We start from the raw sequence: 26940 nt of genomic DNA, 5'->3' as shown, positions 1-26940 counted from the left end.
TAGTGGTAGGTTTTTGTAGATGTTTTATCAGATTGAAAAAGTTTCTTTCTATTCCTAGTTTGCTGTGAGATTTACATTTTAATAAAAATGGATTTTTGAATTTTATATGATGCTCTTCTATATCTATTGAGATGATTGGATGATTTTTCTTTTGTTCTATTAATAAAGTGACTTACCTTGATTTGTTTTGGAAGGATGAGCCAACCTTCCATTCCTTGGATAAAATCACTCTGATCATGTTGCATTACCTTTTTCATGCATTGTTGTGTTCAAGTTGCTGATATTTTATATTTTGTGTTTATGTTCATGAGATATGTCGGTGTGTAGTTTTCTTTCCTTGCAATATCTTTATCAGTGTTAGTATCAGGGTTATGTAGGCCTTATAGGGCAAGTTGAGAAATTATTTTTTCTCTTTATTTTCTGATAGATTTTGTGTAGGATTATTTTTTCTTAAATATTGACATAATTCACTTAGCAAAATTATCTAAGTTGGAGTTTTCTTTGTGAAAAATATTCCTTTTTAATTGGTTTTTGAAATTACAAATTCAATTTACTTAAAGATATGGCACTATGTGGTTTTCAATTCCTTCTTGGGTCAGTTTTGGTAATTTGTGTTTCTCAAGAAATATGCTCATTTTATTTTATTTATTTTAGATATAAAGTGCTTTTATTGTTGTTTTCTTTTCATATATATATTTTATATATATATATATATATGCTAGATATAAAGTTCTTTTATTTGTTGTTGTTTCTTTTTTTCTTTTTCTTTTTCTTTTCTTTTTTTTTTTTTTTTTTTTTGAGGCAGAGTTTCACTCTTTCATCCAGGCTGGAAGGCAGTGGCACTACAGCCTTGACCTTCTGGACTCAAGTGATCCTCTCCACTCAGCCTACCAAGTAGCTGGGGCTACAGGCCCATGCCACCATGCCCGGCTAATTTTTGTAGAGACAGGGTTTCACCATGCTGCCATGCGTGTCTTGAACCCCTGAGCTCAAGCTCAAGCCTAAATTATTTGTAATATCCTTGTATTATTCATTTTATTCTTCTTTTAATCTTTGTAGATTATATAATGATAGTAGTTCTTATTTTTCTCTCTCTCCATCAATCTCTTTTTTGGGAGGACCATGGTCCATTAAAAAATAATCTGTGAGCTAATTATTTTTATATTTTCAATTGGTTTTGCAAACAAAAACAAAAACAAAGCAAAGAAGACTATTCAATAGAGCTTATATGTTACCTACAAAGCCTAAAATATTTTTATATTACATATTATATTACATATTACATATTGTATTACAGAAAAATTTGTCAACCTTTCTTTAGTGGTTTACCATTTTTATTCACCTTTTAGAAGAACCAACTTTTGACTTTATTTTCTCTATTTTTGTCTATTCCCTATTTCATTAATATCTGCCTTTATTTTTAATTATTCTATTTATTGTACTTATTTGTGTTTAACTTTGGCTTCTTTTTCTAGCTTCTTAAGGTAAAAGCTGTGTTCATTGGTATTATAGGCCAATTCTTGTCTTATATACATTTTTAAAGGTATACATTTTTCTTTAAGCACAGTTTTAGCCTCAATCCCATAAACGTAAGTTGTGATTTCATTTTTATTTAATTCAGAATAGTTTCTATTTTTTGTGTGATTTACCTTGGACCCAGGGATTATTTGCAAGTGCTGCTTAATTTCTAAAACTGGTTATTTTCCAGATCCCATTTTGTTATTGATTTCTAGTTTAAAACCACAAAGTCAGGGATGATATTATATGTGATTTCAGTTCTTTCATATTTGGCTTTATGACTCAGCCATCTGGTCTGTATTTGTCAATATTCCCGTTGCACTGAGAGAAAACTGTGTATTCTGCAGTAGTTGTCTGCAATGTTTTTAAATGTTGATTAAGTTAAATTGGTTAAGTGTGTTTTTCAGTCTTTTCTATCTTTACCATTTTTTAAATTTTATTTTATCAACTCCTCAGAAAGGGGTGTGAAAATTTTCAATCATGATTGTAGATTTGTTTATTTCTAGTTTTTTCTCCCTAGAGTTGTCCTTTGAACAACACAGGGGTTAGAGACGCTAACCCTCCATGCAGTCAAAAATCTGTGTATAATTTTGGCTTTCCCAAAACTTAGCTACTAATAGCCTACTGTTGACCAGAAGCCTTACCAATATCATAAACAATTAGCATGTGTTTTGTATGTTATATACTGATTTCTTACAATAATGTAAGCTAGAGAAAAGAAAATGTTATTAAGAAAATTCTAAGGAAGAGAAAATACAATTACTATTCATTAAGTGGGAGTGAATCATCATAAAGGTCTTCATCTTGGTCATCTTCATGTTGAGCAGGCTGAGGAGGAGGAGGAAGAAGAGGTGTTGGCTTTGCTGTCTCAGGGGTGGCGGAGGTGGAAGGAAATTCACATGTAAGTGGTCCCACACAGCTCAAACCCATGTTGTTCAAGGGTCAACTGTATTTATAATTCTCTTCATTGACAGTGAGAAACTGACTTCTGTTCTTACTGTCCTTACTTATTTGATCAATTTCCCTGTATGTAACCAAGCTTTCATTCACCAAGCATCCCCATCTCCTCCCCTTCGTAGATGCTCTCCTCACCCTGTGCTGGTTCTGATTTACCATGCTGGATTACCCAGCTACCAAAATGTTCTCGTCACCCCATTCAGGCTCTAGTTCACCATGTTAGGCCACCTTCCCCTAGTGTGTCTGCCCTCCTCACCCTGCTCAGCTTTTGACCTCCTGCGCCACGCTGCCCCACTATATTGGCACTTTCTTTCACACTTTTCAATCTCTGTCCCCACATACCAGCTGATTCTCAATGAGGATATTCACCTTATTCTGCCAGGGTTCTGACTTCCCGCATTGGGTTGCACCACTAAAGATTGCTTCAGTCACTCTATTTAGGTTCTAATATCTTGTGACTGTTTCCCCCTACACTTAGAAAGATTCTCTTTTCATCCTTCTTGTGCTCTAACACTCCATGCTGGACCATTAAAGCAACCTTGTTGGTTCACCTGCCAATTGAGTCCATATATATGAACAAACGTGAACAGTTTGTGCCCATATTGTAGGCATGGTTAAGGTCATAGAGTTTCTTTCTGGCAATATCATGGATGACTACTTTGTTCTGCCCCACACAATGGCTTTGCTGTGCTCTACTTACTGACTTTAGGGCTAAGGCAAAGGGATTTAATATCCCTTTTGAAGGATGTTTTCACTGGATACAGAAGTCTAGGTTGACAGTTCTTTTTCTTCTAGCATTTTATAAATGCCATTCTATTGTCTTCTTGCCCTCACTGTTTCTTATGAGAAGTCTGAATTCAATCATATCATAATTCCCTATAACTACTGTGCTATATATTGTAAATGTTTCCTCACATTTACATGTGGAAACTTAATCCCCATTGTGAAAAAATTTAGAGCTGAGACTTTTGGGAAGTGATTAGGACATGAGGGTAGAGGCCTCATGAATGAAATTGATGCCCTTTTAAAAGAGTCCCTAGAGAGCTCCTTTGCCCCTTCTACCATGTGAAGTTAAGGTGAAAATATGGTTGTCTATGAACCAGTAAGCAGGCCCTCACTAGACATTGAATCTGCCTGCCTTTATCTTTGACCTCCCAGCCTCCAGAACTGTGAGAAATAAATGTGTATTGTTTACAAGCCACCCAGCCTATGGCATTCTGTTGTTGTAGCCTGAAGGGACTAAGCCACATGTATTTTTTTTCTTTGATTGCTTTTAAGATTGGCTTTTTACCTTTGGGTTTCAGCCATTTGATTATGATGTGTGTAGGTGTGGTTTTACTTTTATTTATATTGTGGTTTTTACTTTCATTTAGGGTTTACTGAGCCTCTCGGACCTATGGATTAATGTCTGCCATCAATTTTGGGGAAGATTGCGATTATCGCCTTCACAGATATTTTTTGGTCCTATTCTCTCTCTGTCCTCTTCTTGGTATTCCAATCACGCATATGTTGTTTCATTTAATAATATTTCACAGACATTGAACTCTGTTACTTCTTTTTCGAAGGAGGAAAAGTCAGGCTTTTCTCTATTTTTCTGTTTGGATATAATTTATTGCCTTGAATTCACAGATCCCTTTGTCTTCTGTGTCTAGTTTGCTGTTAAGCCCATCTAATGAATTCTTCATTTCTAATACTGTAGTTTTCAAATATAGCATTTCTATTTTATATACATATATAAAGCATGTGTATACATGCATATTTATACACACACTATATATATATACACACACACATACATCCATATTTATAAATAATAGAAATGCTATATTTCTCCTTTGCCTACAGAGGAGATAACCACAAATTGGTCATTAAAGGGAACAGATTAAACATTTATTCTGTCTGTATGGAGGAACTGTAACTGAGCTGTAGTTAATGAAAGAAAAGCTCTTTTTCATAGAATAATGCCAAGTAACAAATTGAGAAAATGAACAGAATTAGAAAAATCACTATTTTACAACTCCCAATAAAATAATTTTTTTAGGCAAGGATAATGAATGGATGCTAAAACTTAAAATAGGGAATGATTGTTGGAATAGGACTTTCTTAGGGTGACACAATATGACCCCACAGATTGTTATACAATGAAAAGAAAAAATGGCATCTTTACATGGAAAGATCTGGTGGTCACCAGCATAATTAAATTCAGCATTGCTAACTCAGCATTGCTGAAAGTTGGACAACTAGATGTTTTGTGCCTCTTGATGTGTTGCAATGCATGGGATATAATTGGCTCTCACTTAGTATTTATTGTTTGATCTCATTCTTTTATATGGCTGCATAGTACTCCATGGTGTATATGTACATTTTCTTTATCCAGTCTACCATTGATGGGCATTTAGGTTGATTCTATGTCTTTGCTACTGTGAATTTTGCTGCAGTAAACAAATACATGCATGTATCTTTATGGTAGAGTGATTTATATTCCTTTGGGTTTATACCAAATAATGGGATTGCTGGGTTGAATGTTCGTTGTTTTAAGTTCTTTGAGAAATCTCCGAACTGCTTTCCACAGTGCCTGAACTAATTTGCATTCCTACCAGCAGTGTACAAGTTTTCTCTTTTCTCCACAACCTTGCCAGCATCTGTTATTTTTCAACTTTTTCATGATAGCCATTCTGACTGATGTGAGATGGTATCTCCTTGTGGTTTTCATTTGCAGTTCTCTAATGATCAGTGATGTTGAACATTTTTCAATATGCTTGCTGGCCACGTGTATGTCTTCTTTTGAGACGGATCTGTTCATGTGCTTTGACCACTTTTCAATGGGGTTATTCAGTTTTTGCTTGTTAATTTAAGTTCCTTATAGATTGTGGATATTAGACTTTTGTCAGATGCATAGTTTGCATATATTTTCTCCCATTCTGTGAGTTTATCTGTTTACTCTGTGGATAGTTTCTTTTGCTGTGCAGAAGCTCTCTTTAGTTTAATTAGGTCTCATTTGTTCATTTTTATTTTGTTGTAATTGTTTTTGCAACAACATGCTTAGAGCTGGAGACCATTACCATAAGCAAATTAATGCAGGGATAGAAAACCAAATACCGTATGTTCTCACTTGTCAGTGGGAAGCGAACACTGAGTACACATGGACACTAAGAAGGAAACAACAGGCTCCAGGGCCTACTTGAAGGTAGAGGGTGAGTGGAGGGTGAGTGGAGGGTGAGGATCGAAAAACTACCTATCAGGTACATACTTATTATCTGGGTAACAAAATAATCTGTACACCAAAACCTGTGACATGGAATTTACCTGTGTAACAAACCTGCACATGTAGCCCCGAAACTAAAATAAAAGTTTAGAAAAAGAAGGAAAAACATATTTACTATATGATGAATAATTTTTCTGACAAGAAAGGTTTCTAGAGTCTTTCTAATCATATTGCTTATACCAAGTATAAAAGCATAGACTATCTTCCTGCTTTCCAAAGGCCAAAGAATTTCTGACATACTTTTCCCAAGACTGCCACATTCACATCTTTTCTCCAAATTTGTTATCCCATAGCCTCTTTGGAATAACACATAGAGGTAAAAATGTAAAAAACCTTAAGGATTTTTTTAAAGGTAAAATTCTCTTCTAATCTGTTTTTCCCAGGGATGATCATTTTAATTCTGACATACATTTATGTTTCCCATTTTATTGAATTGCCAACTTGGTTTCAAAACTTATAGATGACAGTCGCATCTTTTAATGTTGTGGTTTAAGAACGTCATGTTCTTTTAAGCAAACCACACTTAGTCTGAGCCACTGTCATTCAATAATATTTATCAGTGTAATTTTCAGCAAATACTGTGAAGTTTTTAGAAAACATGAAAAATTATGGTTTCAAAATAGATATGTTGATATTGCCAGAAAGAAACCCTACAATCTTGCCTGTGCCCACAGTATGGGCACAAACTGTTCACATTTGTTCATATATGTGGCCTCAATGGGCAGGCGAGCCAGCCAAACTTCATCGCAGTCCTGGAAAATGTTAATATAACAAGAGCCTGAGAAACAGAGCAAGCAGCTGCATCTTTTTGGTTTGTTTATTTTTTTTTAAATAACCAAAAATACGTACATGGATTCATCTTTCTAGAGCTGTTATTTTGCCAGCCAGGCAGTTTGATTTCTGGGATATAGCTGAAGATCTTGAAAGCATGTAATTCAGTTTTGTTTTTATAATGTCAAGAAATTAATGTAGGATTCTATTGCTACACAAAATGAGAAGAGCTACCATACTGCTGGAAATGAATTCAGAGCAAGATGCTAATCAAGTAAGAGAACTGTGTAAGGGGTAGACCTGTTGAAAATGGAGAGTGGTATAAATTAACACCACCTATAAGCCCATCACTGTATATGCAGAAAGCAATGAAGTTGTCAAGGAATTCTGAGAAAATACACTTTCCACTTAGAGACAACTTCAAATGAAAACTTTACTGCTTACATTTAGAATTTGAAGATGTATTTTGCAAGTATGAGGTTTAAGGAGGAATGTAATTGTGTTGGGAGAGATTTTTGATTCATTGAAGAAGAGGAAGCAAAGGCTGTCTTGTTTCAGATCCATTTCACCAATATTCGCTGGTGTGGTAGCCTGCTGGGAGTGTGGTGGGAAACACAGAATTCCTGCTATCGTGGAGATTACATGGTAATTTGGGAGATAAGAAGCACACAACACATGACTACAAGTCAAAGTAATGTGGTATGAGGTGCAGGAAAAGGGAGAGCAAAATTAAAAAGAAGCTTAAAGGAGGAAGATGCCAAAGGATTTGTGAAAGAGGTTTTGTTGTAGACCTTAAGTGATGGATTATTATGTAAAATATGGAGATGGCTGGGAAACAACTATAGTTGAAAAGTATAACAGGGAGAGAATCTCTGTGGTCTGTGAGTAAACTGGTGTCTTCTGTCTGTGGTTATGTGAAACCCCGTGCTCCATTTGTTGCAGCATTTATTACAGATTATAATGGTCTGTTTATCACCCTCACGAGACTGTAGTTTCCCAATGATCAATTAAAACACAGTCAGTCCACATTATTTGTAGATTCTGAGTTGACGAATTCATATACTCTCTAAACTTTATTTATGACCCCTAAATCAGTAGTCACATCACTTGCGCTGTCATTCCTGGACCTGCAAAGTGGGGACACATTTTGAATCACCTGGTGCACATGTTCTCTGCTGAGGTCCAAAAAGGTGACATTTTGACTTTTCGTTCCAGCTCTCACCCTGTGAATAGCTCGTCCATTTGGCAGTCTGTTTAGTGCCACGTTTTTCACAGTCTGTGCTCTCAGATGGTGATTTTGCTGTTTTAATATGGTCCCTAAGCATAGTGCTTGCTGAAGTGCTGCCCAGTGTTCCTAAGTGCAGGAAGGTTGCGATGTTCATTTTGGAAAAAATCTGTGTATTCCCTAAACGCCGTTCCGGCACAAGTTATAGAGCTGTTGGCCATAAGTCCAATATTCATGATTCAACAATCTGTACCAAATAAGGTGTCTTTAAAGAGAAATACACGTGAAACAACGTTATATATTGATTGGTTGATGAAAACGTTCTGACCAGTGGCTGATGGGAACCCACTTTATATATACCCTAGGAACAGTAGTTCAGTATTTGTTCATCTAAGGTTTGCAGTTACTTGATAGAACATAACTTCCCCTGATGAGAATTGACTGTATCCATTTTGTTTGTTTGTTTGTTTTTGAGACAGGGTCTGGCTCTGTCATCCAGGTTAGAGTGCAGTAGTGCAATCTGGGCTCACTGCAACCTCCGCTTCCTGGGCTCAAGTCATCCTCCTACCTCAGCCTCCCAAGTAGCTGAGATTAGAGTCGTGCACCACCATGCCTGGCTAATTTTTTTTTTTTTTTTTTTTTTTTTTGTATTTTTTGTAGAGACAGGGTCCTTTGTTGCCTGGGCTAGTCTTGAACTCCTGAGCTCATGCGATCCACCCACCTTGGCCTCCCAAAGTGTTAGGATTTACAGGCGTGAGCCACCGTTTCTGACCCAAGTGTATCGGTTATTTCTGTATGCCTAGTACTTAGTGTTTAGTAGATAGTCAAGGAGTCTTATGAGAAATTCCAGCTCCCTAAAAAATTTAAATACCGAACTTTGGAATTGCAGCTTAATACCATGAAGGCAACGGGAGGCCATTGGAGACTTTTTTCCCCAGGAGTGATCTTTGGGTTGTGAATTGTTTAACAGGCACTGATTAAATGTGCTAGCTAGTGTCATGAACAGAATTAATATCCCTGGCACCCTGCTCTCAAGGAGCTATTGCAGAAACTCTAAAAGTGTCTTTAGGAAGATTAATTTGCAGCGATTTGTAAGATGGATTGAGATTGAGAAAAACTGAAGACACAAAACCAAGTTATTCTCTCACACAACGATCCTGAGATGAAATGGCAAAGACTGGGATTTGGGTGATCAAATAGAAAACAGGTAAACGGGCAGATACTTAAGTTATTGTGAAGTAAAATTTAGCAATAAATGAGTTCATGCAGAGGACGAGGGAGATGGAAGGGATAAAGTTAAACTCTGAAGTTTACCACTCCTGACTTTGTTAGTTCCTGTGGTTGCAAATGTTTTTCAATCATGTTCTTGTCATAGGAAGTTATCATTCTGTACTTTTCTGAGTCTTTTTTTTTTTCCCCCCTCAAATGAAGACTCACTCTGTCGCCCAGGCTGGAGTGCAGTGGTGCAATCTTGGCTCACTGCAACCTCCGCCTCCCGGGTTCAAGCGATTGTCCTGCCTCAGCCTCATGAGTAGCTGGGACTACAGGCACATGCCACCATGCCTGATTTGTTTTTGTATTTTTAGTAGAGACAGGATTTAGCCACTTTGGCCAGGCTGGTCTTGAACTCCTGACCTCAAGTGATCTGCTTGCCTTCACCTCCCAAACTGTTGGGATTACAGGTGTGAGTCACTGGGCCCCGCCCCTGAGTCTTCTTTTAAGATACCAGTAATGGGACCAAAATCCTCACTCATTGTAACTAAGTAGCTGATGAACTGCCTAGGGTTTGGGTTGAAAATGGTAAATGATAGATCTAATTTTACAATTATAGTGAATTTTTATAGTTAATTGTGAAATTTTATCTATAACTTGTTTAAAGTTAATTGTGAAATTATGTCCAGTATTGAACGATCCTTTTTTTTATATTTCAAATTTGTGCCATCCAAATGACTTCCACTGTGATGGCAAGTTATTTCTGGCCAGCAGTGTACAGTTACATATCACTGATGCCAAGCTTGCTGCGAAATTTACAAGAAGATAGGGCAGACCATTATTCACTGTTGTTCATTATGACTTTTTTTATGAAAAAAATAGAGGCTCAGAGATCGGCATTAGTTATATTTTAAGTAGCATATGGAAGGCAATATGACTTTTCAGTTTAAATTTGAAAAGCAAATTCTTCATTGTGAAGTGCCAGTATGTTTCTTTAGAGTTTCCATTAATTGAGAAATAAAACTTTGTTTTCTCTCAGCATGGTATAAAAGTTTCAGGTTTGAAAACCTATTTACTTAAGCTTTACTTTAAAATAATTTTTCAGTGTATTTTTTCTTATTAGAAGTCCTTTTTTAAGACTGTTTTTATCCTGATATAGGCTATTTGCATCACCAAGGTTTTTCAATGCTCTTTTTCAGCATCACCAATTTTATAAGGTTATGCAAAACTGATCTCCTACTTGAAAACTTTGGAATAATACGTTTTTCCCCCCTGGTAAACTCATCTAAGATAATCAAGACATCTAGATGTTTTTATGTCAATTTTCAAGGAAGAATTTGAATGGCATTTTAAGCTAGTATTTATTCTATCTGTGGCTCAATACTACATGTGTTTAATTCAACTTGAGATTACAAATCAAAGGAATTTTGATGCCCTTTATCTTTTTTCATCTGCTTTGAGTTTAATATACCTTTCTGAACAAAGCCATGTTTGTAAAGGTTATTAAGTTTTGTTTGGCCTTCTTCTCCGCTGTGAGTACCCAGTGGACCTTACTGCGAGGTTATGCTCCTGGACTGATTGATATATAAACAGAAGACAGATGGTGTAGAGATGGCTCTGATGATAATTCATTTTTCAGCTAGTCATGAAGCTATTTTGATTACAGTGTGTTTAAGTAATTATAACACAGTCTGCAATGTTAGTCTTGCTGGGAAGGGTGCACATGGAAAACAAGTTACGTGTTATTCATGCCCAACAAAGGATGCACTGTGGTGTAATGATTTTAATTCCTAATGCTAGATTAGGACTGAAAGCGTTTAAAATATGTCATACAGTAAGGTAAGTCAATTAAACATGGACCAAATAAAAAAGGTAACTGCACAGTTTTGAGGCATAAATATTTGTTTTGGAAAGTATTTAGATGTTACTATATGAAAGAAACCAGTATTTTTACATTTAGGTAACAGTCTGTGTACAGCTAATTAAAAAATTACATGGCTTGATTTTCAGTTTATGTGAATCATAATCATCATGCAGCTTGATTTCTGTGTCATGGATTTAAAACTGAAATCAGAGGGCTGACAATTCAACAGCATGTTACCTCCCTACTGTTGATGAAGTTTTGAAAAAAAAAATCTAAGCAAAATATCAAAAGTTGAAAAAAATAATTAAAATTGTGTAAATAAGTGGGTCATTAAAATGGTTTGTCTTCACATATTAATGACAGTTTATGTCATGATTTTGGGTTCCATGATAGCATAATTGATCGCTTAGATGGAGTTCGTTTGTTGTGGTCCCTGCTGAAAAATCCTCACCCAGACGTGAAGGCCAGCGCAGCGTGGGCACTCTGTCCATGCATCGAAAATGCAAAGGTAAGAACGGACCGCAAGTCAGTCTCTTCTAGAATCTCTAATACTGTACTGAAAAATGCCACCACAGGTGACTAATTGCTTTCTACTTATTATAAGTCAGATTTATCTGGTGGGAGAGAGTGTTGCACAATGTTTATGCCAAAATAATTTTGGAGCATTGCCTTTTTTCTGGGCAGTTTTAAAATGCAAAGCCAAACTAGCCAAAGATGGCGGTGCTTGCCAAGTTCTAGCTGATTGGTGCAATGGAAGCAAGCATCTCAGGTAAATCAGAGTGAGGACAAGTTGACTGTTCTTGTCTCCTGAGGGAGAGGAAATTGTCTGCATTTACCTGCTATGTAGAGAGTGCAGCCACTGGGGAGACATGACTGCTTCTCTTGTCGTTACAGCCTGCAGTGAGAGAGCACTATGTTCTGTGTTGCTTTGAAAAGGTCGCATGATTTCAATGACTCACTTTTCTTATCTGTCACTAAAAAGAGGAGACCAGAAGTCTCTGAAATCGATTTTAGCCCTTGATTTGTAAATTTTATTGTTTTCTTTGAAGATCACTTTTCAGCCTATTTCTCTTAACATTTTTTCTATAGGTTTAGAGATTGCCCTTTAAGATCCTTGTTGCTGAAGTTATTTCTGCCTGTTGAATATTTTTTTAAATTATACTTTAAGTTCTGGGATACATGTGCAGAACATGCAGGTTTGTTACATAGCTATACACATGCCATGGTGGTGTGCTCCACCAATCAACCCATCATCTACATTAGGTATTTCTCCTAATGCTATTCCTCCCCTATCCCCCACCATCTGACAGGCCCCGGTGTGTGATGTTTCCCTCCCTGTGTCCATGCATTCTCGTTGTTCAGCTCCCACTTATGAGTGAGAACATACAGCGTTTGGTTTTCTGTTCCTGTGTTAGTTTGCTGAGAATGATGGTTTCCAGCTTCATTCATGTCCCTGCAAAGGACATGAACTCATCCTTTTTTAAGGCTGCATAGTATTACATGGTGTATATATGCCACCTTTTTTTTATCCAGTCTATCATTGATGGGCATTTGGGTTGGTTCCAAGTCTTTGCTATTGCGAATAGTGCTGCAATAAACATATAAATGTGCATGTGTCTTTATAGTAGACTGATTTATAATCCTTTAGGTATATACCCAGTAATGAGATTAAAAAATGGTATTCATGGTTCTAGATCCTTGAGGAATTGCCACACTGTCTTCCACAATGGTTGAACTAATTTACACTCCCACCAACAGTGTAAAAGCATTTCTATTTCTTCACATCCTCTCCAGCATCTGTTGTTTCCTGACTTTTTAGTGATTGCCATTCTAACTGGTGTGAGATGGTATCTCACTGTGGTTGTGATTTGCATTCCTCTAATGACCAGTGATGATGAACTTTTTTTCATATGTTCATTGGTCACATAAATGTCTTTTTTTAAGGAGTGTCTTTTCATATCTTTTGCCCACTTTTTGATGGAGTTGTTTGTTTTCTCTCATAAATTTGTTTAAGTCCCTTGTAGATTCTGGATGGCCATACTGCCCTTTGTCAGATGGATTGCAAACATTTTTTCCCATTCTGTAGGTTGCCTGCTCACTCTGATGACAGTTTCTTTTGCTGTGCAGAACTTTTTAGTTTAATTCTATCCCATTTGTCAATTTTGGCTTTTGTTGCCATTGCTTTTGGTGTTTTAGTCATGAAAGCTTTGCCCATGCCTATGTCCTGAATGGTATTGCCTAGGTTTTCTTCTAGGGCTTTTATGGTTTTAGGTCCTACATTTAAGTCTTTAATCCATCTTGAGTTAATTTTTGTATAATGTGTAAGGAAGAGGTCCAGTTTCAGTTTTCTGCATATGGCTAGCCAGTTTTTCCAACACCTTTTATTAAATAGGGAATCCTTTCCCCATTTCTTGTTTTTTTCAGGTTTATCAAAGATTAGATAGTTGTAGTTGTGTGGCATTATTTCTGAGGCCTCTGTTCCATTGGTCTATATGTCTGTTTTGGTACCAGTACCATGCTGTTTTGGTTACTGTAGCCTTGTAGTATAGTTTGAAGTCAGGAAGTGTGATGCCTCCAGCCTTGTTCTTTTTGCTTAATATTGTCTTGGATATACAGGCTCTTTTTTGGTTACATATGAAATTTGAAGTCTTTTTGTAATTCTGTGAAGAACTCCAATGGTAGCTTGATGGGGATAGCATTTAATCTATAAATTACTTTGGGCAGTATGGCCATTTTCACAATATTGTTTCTACCTATCTATGAGCATGGAACATTTTTCCATTTGTTTGTGTCCTCTCTTATTTCCTTGAGCAGTGGTTTGCAGTTCTCCTTGAAGAGGTCCTTCACATCCCTTGTAAGTTGTATTCCTAGGTATTTTTTTCACTGACAAAAAAGGATTTATTTACAGTGTAAAATTTATCATACATTTCTTTTTTTGAACTGAACATAACCTCAAGATTTTATTGTCTTCATAATAAAACAAAAGATGAAATTTAGAACTGAATCACTTGACCCTTTCTCTTCGTATCTCCTCCCAGTTCAAAATGCTTGCATGTCCTCATAGCCAGCATCGTCTTAGATCTGCAGCTGGACTCAGTGCTCAAGCCTTGGCGCCATCTCCTTTGTAGTTTTAGCCTTTTTCTGGAAAATTGGCTTACTTACAGAAATCAATGGCCTTGATATACACAAACAATACTTAGGTTAGAAGACTTAAGAAAACCCCATGTATAATAGCAACAAAGAAGATTAAATATTTAGAGACAAACATTAAGAAATGTGCAAAATCTATAAAGGGGAAATACTTCTGGAAAACACAAAAGCACGTAGAGTGGGAAGACATCCCTTGTTTTTGGCTATCACAACTCATCATCAAGATGCCCATTCCCTCCAAGCTGATTAATAAATTGAATGGCAATCCTATAAAAATACCAACAAGCTTTGTTTCATGGAGTTGGTAAGTTGATACTAAAGTTTCTATGGAAAATAAACATGCTGGAATAGTGACACAAAATGGGGGGCCAGCCCTATGGGCTATTAAAACAAACTGTAAAGCCCCTGTATTTAGAACAGTGTGACATTGACCATGTGAACAGGCAGACAGACCAATGGAATAGGATAGAAAGTACAGAATAGACCTAAGTACAAATGGGAATTTAGTATATGATAAAGGTGGCATATCAAATCTCAGAGGCAGTGATGGATTTTTTATATTTATTTATTTATATTTTTTATTTATTGAGATGGAGTCTCACTCTGTCACCCAGGCTGGAGTGCAGCGGCACAATCTCGGCTCACTGCACCTCCACCTGCTGGGTTTAAGCAATTCTGATGCCTCAGCCTCCTGAGTGCTCAGCCCAAGATTGCCGCTCTGCTTCCTGCCATGATTCCACGTTCCCCGTGCATACACAGCATCCTTGCCCTTCTTGTCCTGTGCCACTTTGTGGGGTTGGTGCTTGCCACATTTCTTATAGAAAATCTGGAAGGCTTTAGGAACGTGCACCACATTGCAGGAGCCCTATTGCATGGAAAGCTATTGTTAATTTCCAAGTCATTTATGCTTACAGAGCTGATAGGAGCCAAACTAAGGTGTGGGTTATTCTGTAGTAGGAAACAGTTTGGGGAGTAGTTAACATAGTGGCCAAAAGAGTTTTTTAAAACACTAAACCTCCTATTGTTGTCTGCATATACCATTTTGGGCAAAAGGTAGTTCTTATTTGGAGAAAACATAGATTGTATTACTTGAGAAGTTCTAAAGGGAACCACAGAGGGGAGGAAGAGAAGACACAGGGAGTCTTTTTGGTTGGGGCAGTGGTCTCCCTGGGGGGGTAGACACCCTTGTCTTGGTGTGATCATAGAACTCATGGAAATGACAGGCGGCCTGTGACACCAGCTTTTCAGAGGAGAAGCGTTTCTTGTATGTATTGGTGGGGCCTCAGCTGTATCTAATAGGAGGTACTGCACTGGAGGCCTCAGATGGTCCTATTCCTAGGTATTTTATTCTCTTTGTAGCAATTGTGAATGGGAGTTCACTCATGATTTGGCTCTCTCTTTACTATTGGTCTATAGGAATGCTTATGATTTTTGCACATTGATTTTGTATCCTGAGACTTTGCTGAAGTTGCATATCAGCTTAAGGAGATTTTGGGCTGAGACGATGTGGTTTTCTAAATATACAATTATGTAATCTGCAAACAGAGACAATTTGACTTCCTCTCTTACTATTTGAATACCTTTATTGCTTTAGCTTCCTGATTGCCCTGGCCAGAACTTCCAATACTATATTGAATAGCAGTGGTGAGAGAGGGCATCCTTGTCTTGTGCTGGTTTTCAAAGGGAATGCTTACAGCTTTTGCCCATTGAGTATGATATTGGCTGTGGGTTTGTCATAAATAGCTCTTATTATTTTGAGATACATTCCATATATACTTAGTTTATTTGGAGTTTTTAGCATGAAGGAATGTTGAATTTTATCGAAGGCCTTTTCTGCATCTATTGAGATAATCATGTGGTTTTTCTTCTTGGTTCTGTTTATGTGGTGGATTACATTTATTGGTTTGCGTATGTTGAACCAGCCTTGCATCCCAGGGATGAAGCTGTCTTGATGGTGTTGGATAAGCTTTCTGATGTGCTGCTGGATTCGATTTGCCAGTATTTTATTGAGGATTTTCGCATCGATGTTCTTCAGGGATACTGGTCTGAAATTTTCTTTTTTTGTTGTGTCTCTGTCAGGTTTTGGTATGAGGATGATGCTGGTCTCATAAAATGAGTAAGGGAGGAGTCCCTCTTTTTCTATTGTTTGGAATGGTTTCAGAAGGAATAGTACCAGCTCCTCTTTGTACCTCTGGTGGAATTCCGCTGTGAATCCATCTGATCCTGGGCTTTTTTTGGTTAATGGGTTATTAATTACTGCCTCAATTTCAGAATTTGTTATTGGTCTATTCAGTGATTTGATTTCTTCCTGGTTTAGACTTGGGAGGGTGTATGTGTCCAGGAATTTATCCATTTCTTCTGGATTTTCTAGTTTATTTGCATAGAGGTTTTTATAGTATTCTCTGATGGTAGTTTGTATTTCTGTGGAATCAGTGGTAATCTCCCCTTATCATTTTTTATTGTGTCTATTTCATCCTTCTCTCTTTTCTTTTTTATTGGTCTGGCTAGTGGTCTATTTATTTTGTTAATCTTCTCAAAACACCAGCTCCTGGATTCATTGATTCTTTGAAGGGTTTTTCGTGTCTCTATCACCTTCAGTTCTGCTCTGATCTTAGTTATTTCTTGTCTTCTGCTAGCTTTTGAATTTGTTTGCTCTTGCTTATCTAGTTCTTCTAATTGTGATACTAGGGTGTCAATTTTAGATCTTTTCTGCTTTCCCCTGTGGGCATTTAGTGCTATAAATTTCCCTCTAAACATTACTTTAGCTGTTTCCCATAGATTCTGGTATGTTGTGTCATGGTCTCGTTGGTTTCAAAGAACTTATTTATTTCTGCCTTAATTTTATTATTTACACAGTATCATTCAGGAGCAGGTTGTTCAGTTTCCATTTAGTTGTGTGGTTTGAGTGAGTTTCTTAATCCTGAGTTCTAATTTGATTGTGCTGTGGTCTGAGAAACTGTTTGTTATAATTTCCGTTCTTTTGCATTTGCTGGGGAGTGTTTTGCTTCCAATTTTGTGGTCAATTTTAGCATAAGTGTGATGCTGTGTTGAGAAGACTGTATATTCTGTTGATTTGGGGTGGAGAGTTATGTAGATGTCTATTAGGTTCGCTTGTTCCAGAGCTGAGCTCAAGTCCTGAATATCCTTGTTAATTTTCTGTCTTGTTGATCTGGCTAATACTGACAATGGGTGTTAAAGTCTCCCAGTATGATTGTGTTGGAGTATAAGTCTCTTTGTAGGTCTCCAAGAACTTGCTTTATGAATCTGAGTGCTCCTGTACTGGATGCATATATATTTAGGGTAGTTAGCTCTTCTTGTTGCATTGATCCCTTTACCATTATGTAGTGCCCTTTTTTGTCTTTTTTGATCTTTGTTGGTTTAAAGTCTGTTTTACTAGACTAGGATTGCAACCCCTGCTTTTTTTTTTTTGCTTTCCATTTGCTTGGTAAACATTCCTCTATTCCTTTAGTTTGAGCCTATGTCTGTCTTTGCACGCAAGATGGGTGTCCCGAATACAGCACACCGAAGGGTCTTAATCTTTATCCAATTTGCCAATCTGTGTCTTTTAATTGGGGCATTTAGCTCATTTACATTTAATAAAGATTAATGTTGTTATGTGTGAATTTGATCCTGTCATTTTGATGCTAGCTGGTTATGTTGCCCATTAGTTGATGTAGTTTCTTCATAGTGTTGATAGTCTTTACAATTTGATATGTTTTTGCAGTGGCTGGTACCGGTTTTTCCTTTCCATATATTTAGTGCTTCCTTCCGGAGCTTTCATAAGGCAGGCCTGGTGGTGACAAAATCTCTCAGCATTTGCTTGTCTGTAAAGGATTTTATTTCTCCTTCACTTGTGAAGCTTAGTTTGGCTGGATATGAAACTCTGGGTTGAAAATTATTTCCTTTAAGAATGTTGAATATCGGCCTCTACTCTCTTTTGGCTTGTAGGGTTTCTGCAGAGAGATCCACTATTAGTCTGATGGGCTTCCCTTTGTGAGTAACCCAACCTTTCTGTCTGCCCTTAATATTTTTTCCTTCATTTCAACCTTGATGAATCTGATGATTATGTGTCTTGGGGTTGCTCTTCTCAAGGAGTATCTTTGTGGTGTTCTCTGTATTTCCTGAATTTGAATGTTGGCCTGTCTTGCTAGGTTGGGGAAGTTCTCCTGGATAATATTCTGAAGAGTGTTTTCCAACTTGGTTCCATTCTCTGTATCACTTTCAGGTACACCAATCAAAAGTAGGTTTGGTCTTTTCACATAGTCCCATATTTCTTGGAGGCTTTGTTTGTTGCTTTTCATTCTTTTTTCTCTAATCTTGTCTTCATGGTTTATTTCACTAAGATGATCTTCAATATCTGATAACCTTTCTTCTGCCTGATCGATTTGGCATTGATACTTGTGTATGCTTCTCGAAGTTCTTGTGCTGTGTTTTTCAGCTCCATCAGGTCATTTCTGTTCTTATCTAAATTGATTATTCTAGTTAGCAATTTCTCTAACCTGTTTTTCAAGGTTCTTAGCTTCCTTGCATTGGGTTAGAACATGCTCCTTTAGCTCAGAGGAGTTTGTTATTACCCACCTTCTGAAGCCTACTTCTGTCAATTCATCAAACTCATTCTCCTTCCAGTTTTGTTCCCTTGCTGGCGAGGAGTTGTGATCCTTTGGAGGAGAAGAGGCATTCTGGTTTTTGGAATTTTCAGCCTGTTTGTGCTGGGTTTTCCCCATCTTTGTGGATTTATCTACCTTTGGTCTTTGATGTTGGTGACCTTTGGATGGGGATTTTGTGTGGACTTCCTTTTTGTTGATGTTGATGCTATTCCTTTCTGTTTGTTAGTTTTCCTTCTAATAGTCAGGCCCCTCTGCTGTAGGTCTGCTCGAGGTTGCTGGAGGCCCACTCCAGGCCCTGTTTGCCTGGGTATCATGAGCGGAGGCTGCAGAACAGCAAAGATTGCTGCCTGTTCCTACCTCTGGAGGCTTTGTCCCAGAGGGGCAGCTGCCAAATGCCAGCCAGAGCTCTCCTATATGAGGTTTCTGTCGACCCCTGCTGGAAGGTGTCTCCCACTCAGAAGGCACTGGGGTCAGGGACCCACTTGAGGAGGCAGTCTGTTCCTTAGCAGAGCTTGAGCGCTGTGCTGAGAGATCCACTGCTCTCTTCAGAACCAGCAGACAGGAATGTGTAAGTCTGATGAAGCTGTGCCCACAGCCACCTCTTCCCCCAGGTGTTCTGTCCCAGAGAGATGGAGGGTTTTATGTATAAGCTCCTGACTGGAGCTGCTGCCTTTCTTTCAGAGATGCCCTGCCCAGAGAGGAGGAATCTAGAGAGGCAGTCTGGCTACAGTGGCTTTGCTGAGCTACATTGGGCTCCACTCAGTTCGAACTTCCTAGAGGCTTTGTTTACACTGTGAGGGGAAAACCGCCTACTCAAGCCTCAGTAATGGCAGATGCCCTTCCCGCACCAAGCTTGAGCATGCCAGGTCGACTTCACACTGCTATGCTTGCAGCGAGAATTTCAAGCCAGTGGATCTTAGCTTGCTGGGCTCTGTGGGAGTGAGATCTGCTGAGCTAGACCACTTGGCTCCCTGGCTTCAGCCTCCTTTCCAGGAGAATGAACAGTTCTATCTTGCTGGCATTCCAGGTGCCACTGGGATATGATTAAAAAAAAAAAACCTCCTGTAGCTAGCTGAGTGTCTGCCCAAATGGCTGCCCAGTTTTGTGCTTGAAACCCATGGTCCTGGTGGTGTGGGCACCTGAGGGAATCTCCTGGTCTGTGGGTTGCAAAGACTGTGGGAAAAGTATAGTGTCTGGGCCAGAGTGTACTGTTCCTCATGGCACAGTCCCTCATCACTTCCCTTGGCTAGGGGAGGGATTTCCCTGACCCCTTGCGCTTCCCAGGTGAGGTGATGCCCCAACCTGCTTCTGCTCACCCTCCGTGGGCTGTACCCACTGTCTAACCAGTCCCAATGAGATGAGCTGGGTACCTCAGTTGGAAATGCAGAAATCACCTGCTTTCTGCATCAATCTCACTGGGAGCTGCAGACCAGAGCCGTTCCTATTTGGCCATCTTGCTCATGTCTTGTTGAATATTTTTATAGAAAGGATAGTTCTACAATAAATTTAACTTGACTCTAAATATCATCCTAAATATAATTTTTTAAAAAGTGAATCGTGATGTGTGTTTGGAATAGAGGAGACCTATTATAAACCCATTAATAGAATCATTTGTTATCATAGCCAAAAAATTAAAAAGATCTCAAATCTTTACAGGAGTCACACTACGTTATACACTGCAGCAGTGAAAAATCAATGTATTTTGGCAATGTGTTCATTAATATTAATATATATCACAAATATATTGAACAAAATAAAAACTTGCAGAAATAGATATATAATTCCTATTAAAGTTCAAATATATTTTTTAAAGTGCCAAATTTAAATAATGTTGTTTACAGAGAAAGAAAGAAGCCAACTGGGGAAAGACTGATACAAATCCTTGAAGGATAGTCTTCATTAGTCACTTTAATCAGCCCAGCCCTTCATTCATAAATTTAAACAATCAAAGATCACTATATATTTAAGGAATACTAACCATGTTAAAGACACACACCCACGTGAACTAGCAGAACTGACTTCAGAAGAAATGGAGATAATGTAAGGAATGAAATAATTTTAAAATTATTATTTTCAGAAACACCTAAGGGTTGTTATTAAACACTGTTATTTACAATTCGTAGGCTTAAAACTGATTTTTTTTTGAAACTGAAAATATATTTGGCAAAACCACAAATTTAGTAGAAAAGATGAATACTAAGATGAATAAGGCTAAATAATTATAACTAATATAATAATAACTAAAGTCCTTTCCCTTTCCTAGAAAAGGATGTTATAGATACTGATTAACTCTCAATGGTCATTGAAAATCTATATTTAAATGTCAAACTTAATGTTATTGGTGAGTTGCCATTTTGATAGATATTATTTCTGCTTAGTGCTGTTATTGTATGTAAAGTATGTTCTGTCTTCTTATAAATTTCAACTTCAAATCTAATTATCTATTATTGGGCTTAAAAGATTTTTCAGTATTTTCATATTCATTGTTCTTACATAGGTTTTCTTTCCTAAATATCTGGCTGGTCTCCTATGCAAGCAGCCTAAAACATGACCCAGCCCACCTCTCTCTTTGCTCTTGGCCCCAAGGTCTAAACCAGATCCAAGACTCCCAAAAGAGCTTCTTCCTGTTCCATTTCTCTTGAACTTCACCTACGCTCTTGAACTACACCTACTCCTTGCCTCCAGCCGCCTTCTTACTTATCTCAAGGGAAAGACAGGCTCCTGAAAAAGATCTCTGCTTGATCACATCTCTCACCAAGAACTACCCTCTCTTGTATGCATTTATCATTGAGGCAACACAAACACTTGAAGAATCATCAACAAGGAAGTGATGTAAGCCACATGGCTAATGAGAAAATTAGCCATATAAGAGTGGGTGACAAATTAGGCTATTACGGTAGTTCAGATGAAAATGATTAAAATTTGACCTAACACCATGGCAGTGTGGATGGAGAGAAGAGACAATATAAGAAAGAATTGAAAAGTAGAATCAGGAATTGGTGAGTGATTGGATGTTTGAATTTTTTTTTTCTTTAATGTTGACAGCTAGGAACATGATGGAATTTTTTCCAAACATGGTAATAACATGGTCTGAAGAAAAGATGATGGAGTTGCCTTCCTCCAGGTAGATATGTCCAGTCATTTGAATACATGAATCTGGATGTCAGGAGAGAATTCTAGATGGAGATATATGTGTAGGGTCATCAGCCTTTAGGAGGTAGTGGAGGTCTGAGAGTAGATGGAAGGGAGAGGGAGTGGAGTGAGAGGAGACCACCAATGACAGAGTGAAGTAAAGGAGGAAGGCAGGTGGGTGGGGAGGGGATGGGAAAACCAGGAGAACTTGATTACAAAAAAGCCAAGAAAGGAGAGAAATCAAGAGGGAGGGAGAATGTTCAACAGTATTATTTACTCCTAAGAGGACAATTTCCCTTGAAAAGTGAAAAGAGTACATTAAATACAGGAATTAGGTGGTCATGGTCATAGCCATTTCCACTGAGAGGTGAGAGTTTAAGCTGGATGGCACTGGAGGGAAAAATGAATTGAGGGGAGGAAATAGAGGAAAAGAGGATTCATAGCTTTTTCTAGAGACTCAGCTATTAAGAGAAGGAGGCCATTATGAAACCCAGAAGATAGCTCAGGTTTAGGAAATGATAAACATGGAAGAGGCATGTGTGTGTGATTGTGTGCGTGTATCTATATATCTATATCTATATACCTATATTTATCTAGAGAGAGTGCACACACACAAGCACAGATGGAGAAAAAAAGGACAGGCATGGCTCTCATTGTTCCTTAATCCTATAAGCACATTGCTCTGAGTACGGTAAACGATTTCTAGAGCACCAAGCAAAAGGATGATTCTAAAATGCCTAATTCCTGAGGGCGAGTCCAGGAAGAACAAAACCAGAAGAGCAAGAATAGAAAGGAATACTGAAAGAGGCACCTTCTTATTTCATCCAGACAACAAACGCATGGCCTACTTATCTGTCTGTCTATCTTTCAATCAATCATCCATCTATTACCTATCAATCTATGTCTTTGAATTTAGATATTACCTACCCATCAATATCTTTGAATTTGAATCCAGAAGTGAGAAAGTTATCAAAAGGATCCTAATTAATACCTTAATATGAATTTAAAAAATCAAAGTCAGACTTTTCCTAGCAGATTGCTAATTTGGCTGATTATTTCAACAGTGAGCACTGGCTTTTATGATTAGGTAATAAGGAAGATATTTCCATATATTGAATTAACTAAAGATGCAGGGACAAAATTTCATTGACATGTATAATATCAGAAAGTAAATCTTTGTGGCTAAATTAATGATGAACATTTTTAGATGTCAATTCAAAACAGATGAAGAAGATGCACAGCTTTTCAAAAGTGCAAGGAGATATGTGAGCAAAATGTTGAAGACACTTGTCTAGTAAACACTTGAAATGAGAGAGAGGGAAATTTAAAGCATCTTTCCTTAAGAAAATGACCTGATTTGCAAGGCTCGCTCTTCTTAAAAGGTCCTATTTTACAGGGTCAGAAGCTGAATATTATATTTGTCTCCCACCTTGCATCCTTATACAATAAATTTCATTCTTCCAAGGCAGAAGGGTACTTCAGGAGTAGAATATGACGGAGGTCATGTGCTTGGAAAGGCAAGAGGAAAGAAAGCACATTTATAATGTTTAAGAATAGCATCTCATTATTTACACAGATCCCAATCAAACCATGGTTAGGGCAACTCTATTAATAGCACTTTGCGTGATGGTGAAAAGGTATTGTTCAGATATGGCAACTACTAGCCACATGTGGCTACTCAGTGCTTGAAATGTGACTAGTAGGGCCAAAGAACTGAATTTTTAGTTATATTCAGTTTTAATTAAAGTTTAGGCCAGGCGTGGTGGCTAACATCTATAATCCCAGCACTTTGGGAGGCCGAGGCGATTAAATAGCTTGGAGACAGGAGTTGAAGACCCAGCCTGGCCAACATGGCAAAACCCCGCCTCTACTAAAAATACAAAAATTTGCCAGGCATGGTGGCGCATGCCTGTAATCCCAGCTAGTCAGGAGGCACAAGAATCGTTTGAACCCGGGAGGCTGCAGTTGTAGTTAGCTGAGATTGCTCCAGTGCACTGGGTGACAGAGCTAGATTCCATCTCGAATAAGAAATAAAAATAAAAAAGTGTAAATAGTTACGTGTAGTTAGTGGCTATTGTTTTGGTGCCCAGGTCTGAGATATGCAAGTAAGAGAGAGTTGTTTCTGTAAGCCATCTGCTGTGAAAAGTTGTAAATCTCAAGAATTAAATGAGTTTGTGTGTGCTTACATGTTCATTATGTAAGTTTTAGAAACTAAAGAAAAGCAAATAAAAAAAAAAATCACCTGTAATTTTAGTGCTTTGGGATAACTGATATTAAGAGCCAACTTTTTTTTTTTTTTTAACCAATGACTAATGCGTCTCTCTCTAATTCTCTCTGTATGTCTTTCCATATCCCTGTCTAATTTTCTTTGGCTATATAGTATTATATTGTGTGGATATATCATAATTCATTTTCGTAATTAAGTTTCCAGGTTAAGGAACAGTGAGGTTGAGTGAAACAAAAATTTCATTTGAAGGCGGGCAAAGTGGCTCACACCTGTGACCCCAGAACTTGAGAGGCCAAGTGGGGAGCATTGTTTCAGCTCAGGATTTTGAGGTCAGCTAGGGGAGCATAGGGTGACTCCTTCTCTACAAAAAAAAAATTTTTTTTTTTAAATGCACATGCCTGTAGTCCCAGCTACTCTGGACACTAAGGTGGGAGGATTGCTTGAGCCTGGGAGGTTGAGGCTTCAGTGAGACGTGATTGCGCCACGCACTCAAGCCTGGGCAACAAAGCAAGACCCTGTCTCAAAAAAAAAAATTTATTTTAAGCCTTTCTAGAATGTTCTTTCACATAGGGAAAGAAAATAGTTACCGCTGACCCTTTGGTAAAAATTTTTGTTTTTACCAAAAAATATTGTTTTACTGATATTTGTTTTACCAGTAACATTATATCATAGGTTAATCAGTGGTGATTTTCTTGGTGGTACATAAAATAATAGTTTATTTTACAATCAACTGCCTTTTGGATTAGTGGAAAATAATATTGCCAAAGATACATGTAAATGTATATCCGTGGAGGTTACGTGTACTTGGAATTTTTTTAAGGTCTCGTGTTGTGTTTATATCACTATACAAAACTTTCCCCACTTGGTTATATTAAATTTATCATTTTCAATGAATATTTTGTATGTTCTATGTTAGAAGAATTAAACTTGTTTTCTAATAAGATTATTTATTTATTTATTTATTTATTTATTTATACATGTATTTTTTAGAGACAGGGTCTCACTCTTGGCCCAGGCTGGAGCACAGTGGCACATTTGCTCACTACAGTGTCAATCTCCTGGGCTCAAGCAATCCTACTGCCTCAGCCCCCAGAGTAATTAGGACTCCAGGCCTGAGCCACCATGCCTGGCTAACTTTTTCAGATCAAGATAGGGTCTTGCTCTGTTGCCCAAGATGGTCTGAAACTCCTGGCTCCAGGTGATCCTCCCACCTCGGCCTCCCAGAGCCCTGGGATTACAGGCCTGAGCCACCACACTCGGCCTTCTAATAAGGTTGTAAATTCTGAGGGAGAGTAGGATGGGGAATGTTTTTTGAATATGCTGGGACATCCAGCTTGCAATAAAACAGTGGAACTAGAAGAAGAGATCATACCAAATAGTATAGCCCTTTCTTTCTCCCCCTCACTGCCCCTTTCCTATTTAGGTCAGTTAGTGACTCAGCTTTCTAGGAAAGAATTGCCTTTTATTGTGTACGGAAGCATTTCTACATTGTTTTCACATACAATGCTTTTGCAAGTAACTTTAGACATACTAACTTATGAGTCATAGGATTTGGCATCATTTTGAAATAAATAACGTCTTTGTTTAGATTAATGGCGCTGACAGTAATGCTGCAGAAACCAGCTATTTTAATTATAGCTGAGAGCCACATGAAAGGAAAGAAAGTACCAGTTATGCCTTTAGACAAGCTGTTGCTACTTCAGGGCCCCTGCCATGTCTGCCAGGCATCATGAAACCTAAGTTCACCATGTATATGTGTGTCCGTGTGGTGTGGACATGGTGAAATGTCAACTGTTCAAACCAGATGTTACCCATTATTATCATACACATTAGAACACATTTTCAGATGTATCTGTTAAGAAAATAAGATGTGAATATTGTTTCTAGTGAATGTAGTACATCTTTTCTTTCTTTTCTTTTTCTTTTCTTTCTTTCTTTGTTCTTTTTGTGACAGAGTCTGGCTCTGTCGCCCAGGTTGGAGGGCAGTAGTGCGATCTTGGCTCACTGCAACCTCTGCCTCCCAGGTTCAAGTGATTCTCCTCCCTCAGCCTCCCAAGTAGCTGGGATTACAGGAATGGACAGGCATTCGCTCCCATCCCTGGCTAATTTTTGTACTTTTAGTAGAGACGGGGTTTTGCCATGTTGGTCAGGCTAGTCTCAAACTCCTGACCACAAGTGATCTGCTCGCCTCGGCCTCCCAAAGTGCTGGGATTACAGGCATGAGTTACCACGCCTGGCCGTAGTACATCTTTTCTTGTTGGGAAACATTTAAAGCTACCTATCAGTGACTGAGCCAAGCAACCAAGTAGCAGAATCGAAGACTTCAGTAATGAATTATGGGATAATTGAGAGAAATAAAGATTCACAGTGTAAGTTGACGTTGCCTTTGCTTTATAATTATTTTGTTATTAAATGCATAAAACAAATGGAATGTGGGACTTTTGTAATAAGAAATATTGACCTTTTTGGTAGTAGACTAGCGTTTCAGTTAAGTTTAAAACTTTACTTCATTTTGGAGAAAGTATGTATGTAATAGTTATTGATAGCTTATTGGTGATAAATAAAATGTACTAGGTGAAACAGATATGTTTTTCCAGCTTAAAAATTATCTGTGCATTCGTTATCTGATTGGAAAATCGCAGTGTGAAATGAGAGTCTGTTTTATGATCTTTGTAAAACTCAAAATAATTTAAGACAGGAAATAAGCAGCTTCACTTAGAAAGCCACACGGTCTTTTTTAGTCTATCTAGAACCCAAGAAAAGAAAGTCAAACTAAAGTGAACTAGTCGTAAAAAATAATCTGCATATTTTTGAACAAGTTTTATTTGAACATTTAGCATTTGAGATATTTTCTGTGTTAGGTCTAAGAAAAGTTCTTTTTTCCTATTAAGATTGCTCAAAAGGACAGAGATCCTAAGGTTCAATCTCTGTAGTGATGTTATGTGTAAATTTCAAGAGCCGTAAGTCAGGTTGCAGACGAATAACTGCTTTGTGAAAAATGTGAGATTTGTA

General features: G+C 37.8%; 1 protein-coding gene across 5 annotated transcripts in view; it reads left to right on the top strand.

Annotated features, from left to right (window-relative positions):
• The window catches only part of ODAD2 (outer dynein arm docking complex subunit 2), a 194749-nt gene that overhangs the window by 82392 nt on the left and 85417 nt on the right, over window positions 1-26940 (top strand). For all 5 annotated transcript variants that reach the window (XM_005564862.4, XM_045399757.3, XM_074000705.1 and 2 more), the window contains one exon: window positions 11206-11320. In XM_005564862.4, the coding sequence (XP_005564919.3) occupies window positions 11206-11320 (115 nt within the window). The remainder of the gene's footprint in view (window positions 1-11205; window positions 11321-26940) is intronic.

Source organism: Macaca fascicularis, chromosome 9, assembly GCF_037993035.2.
Source record: "Macaca fascicularis isolate 582-1 chromosome 9, T2T-MFA8v1.1".
In the NCBI taxonomy this organism is placed as follows: domain Eukaryota; kingdom Metazoa; phylum Chordata; class Mammalia; order Primates; family Cercopithecidae; genus Macaca; species Macaca fascicularis.
Note: the sequence above shows the minus strand (reverse complement) of the source record. Positions and strands in the feature narration are given on the sequence as shown.